General features: G+C 45.2%; 1 protein-coding gene across 1 annotated transcript in view; it reads left to right on the top strand.

Annotated features, from left to right (window-relative positions):
• Positions 1 to 1730: 1730 nt before the first annotated feature.
• Positions 1731 to 3376, top strand: part of baiap2b (BAR/IMD domain containing adaptor protein 2b) — a 52667-nt gene continuing 51021 nt past the window's right edge. The window contains exon 1 of the mRNA XM_037691293.1: positions 1731 to 1951. Coding sequence (XP_037547221.1) covers positions 1904 to 1951 — 48 coding nt within the window. The 5' untranslated portion in view covers positions 1731 to 1903. The remainder of the gene's footprint in view (positions 1952 to 3376) is intronic.

Raw genomic sequence — 3376 nt, 5'->3', positions numbered from 1 at the left:
GAGTCATCTTGAGTCGTCTCGAGTCTTCCAGAGTCGTCTCGAGTCTTCCAGAGTCATCTTGTCTTTCCGAGTCGTCTCATCTTTCCAATGTTTTCACAGTTTTCCTGTCTTCTCTCCTTCTGGTCCTTTTCCTCGACCGACCTCTGCATCTCATTTAATCACTTATCAAAACTTTCAGCTCGGGGCCGATGAACTTTGGATTTCTATCGTTTTTAGTTACTTTTTGAAAATAATTAACCGTTAACAAATAATTTCCCATAAAAAGACTCTTCATTTGTTTTCTTTGAAATCTGCTTCAACAAACTGGATCTTTTTTTTCCTCTTCTGCTGCTTTTAGCTAACATTTTGGCTTTTAGCTAGCATTCTGCTTCTTTTAGCTTTTAACTATTCTTCTAGTAATTATAGCTTTAGCTACTGTAGCCTTTCAGCTTTAAATTAACATTCTGCTACTTTAGGCTTTTAGCCATTATTTTGCTACACACAGCTGTAGCTAGCCTTTTGGCTGTTAGCTAGCATTCTGCTTCTTTTAGCTTTCAGTCAATGTTGTGTTTAGTTTGGGCTCTCAGCTGTCAGATGATGGTGCGTTCAGGCTCATCGCGGCTGCTGATGGTTGGATTGTCACAATCAATCGATGCGTTCATGGACAGTGGGAATGTTTGCTCCAGCTGGGACCACATGTCGCTCTGATTTTCACTCCCAGTCTGGATTTGATCTGATGTGACTGGAAACGAGTCTGTTCCGGTTTATTCTCCTTTGATGTCTCAGCAGGACAGAAATAAAAACCTGACGAGGACTCTATTCTATTTTATTTTGGTGGTTTCCATTCAGAGCTTCGGCTCGTGCCTCCAGAAGAGGCTCTGAAGTGACGCTGCATCCCACTCACAGCAACCAGAACCCACTCAGATGAAAGGACCGGGTCAGAACCACCAACAGAACCTGCGCGGCTCTTCCTTCAACAGAAACTTCAGCTCGTTGTGTTGAAGCAGCAGAGCTACGCTGCATTCAAGGACGCAGTGAAAAGGACGGAAATTAATTAACATCTTTATTTTTAACACCAGTCCAGCTGAATGACGTTTTATTTATTTATTTTTGCTGTGGACCAAACAACAGAAAATGAGCTGCTTGAGTCAGAAAATATATATAAAATAAGAAATTATATTTAGTTAATTCCAGGATCTCTGAGGGTTTTAATTTTAAATGGGAAGAAAAAAATAGGATATTTTAATTTTGTGCATTTTAATACACAACTTGCTGATAAAGTAAAATTTAATTTATTGTGTTTTTGCAATTCAAGGAGAATATATTTGTGTGTGTCACTTTTGAAAAAGACGTTTAATCTCAGTGAGTTCTACCTGTTGAATAGATTTAATAATAATAATAAAATATTCCGTCTTTTCCTCACAGTTTGGATGTGTCAGATTCATTTTACAAAGTTATGAATTCCACAAGTTGAAACGAGTTTTATTTTTAAATATTCATTTTTATTTGTAAATAGCTTTTTTTAAAAGCCGGATTCCTCCTTCATGAAAGCTTTAAAGTTCTTGTAACGATAGATGGCGACAAAAAATAAAAATAAATAAGTTGAAACAAAAATCCATCTTTCTGCTGTTTAACGCAGTCCCGCCCTCAGTCGCGCTGTTTCCCAGCGCGCCTGAACGCAGCACCGCCCCTCTCTGCGGACCCGCCTCTGCGCGCGGACCGAGCTGCACGAGCGCTGACTGGCTGCGTGGGCGCCGCGAGGAGCCTCCTATAAAAGCAGGGAACCCACGGAGCGACGCGCGCGTCTCTGTCCCGCTCCTCTGGCAGCAGCTGGCCCGGTTCGGTTCGGTTCTGCAGAAAGAGCCTCGAGATCAAAGGAGACCTCCCGGTTTGTGGTTCTGTCGCCACGAGCCCACAAGGAAAGATGTCCCGGACCGACGAGGTGCACCGCATAACGGAGAACGTTTACAAGGTGAGTCACCTGCCGCCGGACCGGACCGGAGCTCCGAACCTTTGGAAGCCGAACAGAACCAGGGTCGGTTCGGTTCGTTCAAAGCTTCACATTAAAGAGGAAACAGGTTCCAGAGCAGCGGCCGAACTTTGTTCCTCTCAAGGTTCCGGTTCGAACCGAACCTGCAGCAGAAAGTCCTGTTTAACCTGACCCGACCTGTAGAACATGATCACCCGGCTTCACCCGGGCTTTGGGTTTGGACAGAACCAGAACTCCTCAGGAGCTGTGTGAAGATTGTTGTTTTAATTTGAAAATCTCAGATTTTCGTTTTCTTGCTTTAATTTGAAAAGATGAGGAGCACGCCTTGAGGTGGAGGAGGTCCGGCTCCTCTCAGCTGGACCTGGGTTCTGGTTCCAGCTCAGTAGCTGGACCTGGGTTCTGGTCCCAGCTCAGTGAGGAGGTCCGGCTCCTCTCAGCTGGACCTGGGTTCTGGTCCTCCTCCTCGGCTGTGGCCCATGATCCATGAGTTTGACTGAAGACAACTGGATTAAAGTCACTTCACTCAGGAGCAGCATGTTGTATTTTTATATTCTATAATAATAATCTCATGTTGGTGAAAGGAATAACAGATTATCGTTTAATTTCTGTAAACCGTGTCAGGACCCCCCCGGCCTGGTGCCCCCGACCCCCTGTGGGCCCCCGACCCACTCGTCTGAAGCTGAGAACGTCTCTGTTTAAAACGATAATCTGCAGCTAAACTCAGATTAGAGCTCAAATTAAAGGAGTTCTTTGTTTTATCAACACAAAAGTTTATTTGTGGAGTTTCACTTTTTAAAATAAGCCTGAGATTAAATTAATCCAGATTATGCAAAAAAATCATAATCCTGAATGAAGAGGTTGAATTTTCCATGCACTTTGTTTGTTGGAGTGTTAAACTGTGTGTGTGTGTGTGTGTGTGTGTTAAACTGTGTGTGTGTGTTCTCAGGGGTTGTGTTGTAATCCCAGCAGGTTGTTGGGTGGACCTGGGGGGCCGGGCGGGGCTGGTTTCACACGATCAGCTGATTGGTCTCAGGCGTCGTCTGGACAGTTGTTCCTGCAGATGTTTTCTCGTCGTCACATCTGCCGCTCTTTTCAAACGAGTTCACGCCGCCTCCTGCGGGAGGTGTTGGCCGAGTCCTGACCACACGCCCCCGCCTCCTCAAATCACGCCTCCGTCCCTGCAGAGGAGCAGCAGGTTCTCCTCAGACTGAACAGAGTTAAACCAGTGGTTCTCAAACTGGGGTCCCTGGACCCCCAGGGGTCCGTGAGCCGCTGCTTGGGGGTCTGTCAAAATAAATACAAACAATTGTATTTATTATCCGGCACATAGATGTTGAACAACCAGTTCAAATACATCCAAATGCAGGAAGTCCATCTACTTCAACATTTTCAGGGGGCGGACCCCCA

The sequence above is a fragment of the Nematolebias whitei genome, chromosome 17 (genome assembly GCF_014905685.2).
Source record: "Nematolebias whitei isolate Nwh7 chromosome 17, NemWhi1, whole genome shotgun sequence".
Taxonomy (NCBI): Eukaryota; Metazoa; Chordata; class Actinopteri; order Cyprinodontiformes; family Rivulidae; genus Nematolebias; species Nematolebias whitei.
Note: the sequence above shows the minus strand (reverse complement) of the source record. Positions and strands in the feature narration are given on the sequence as shown.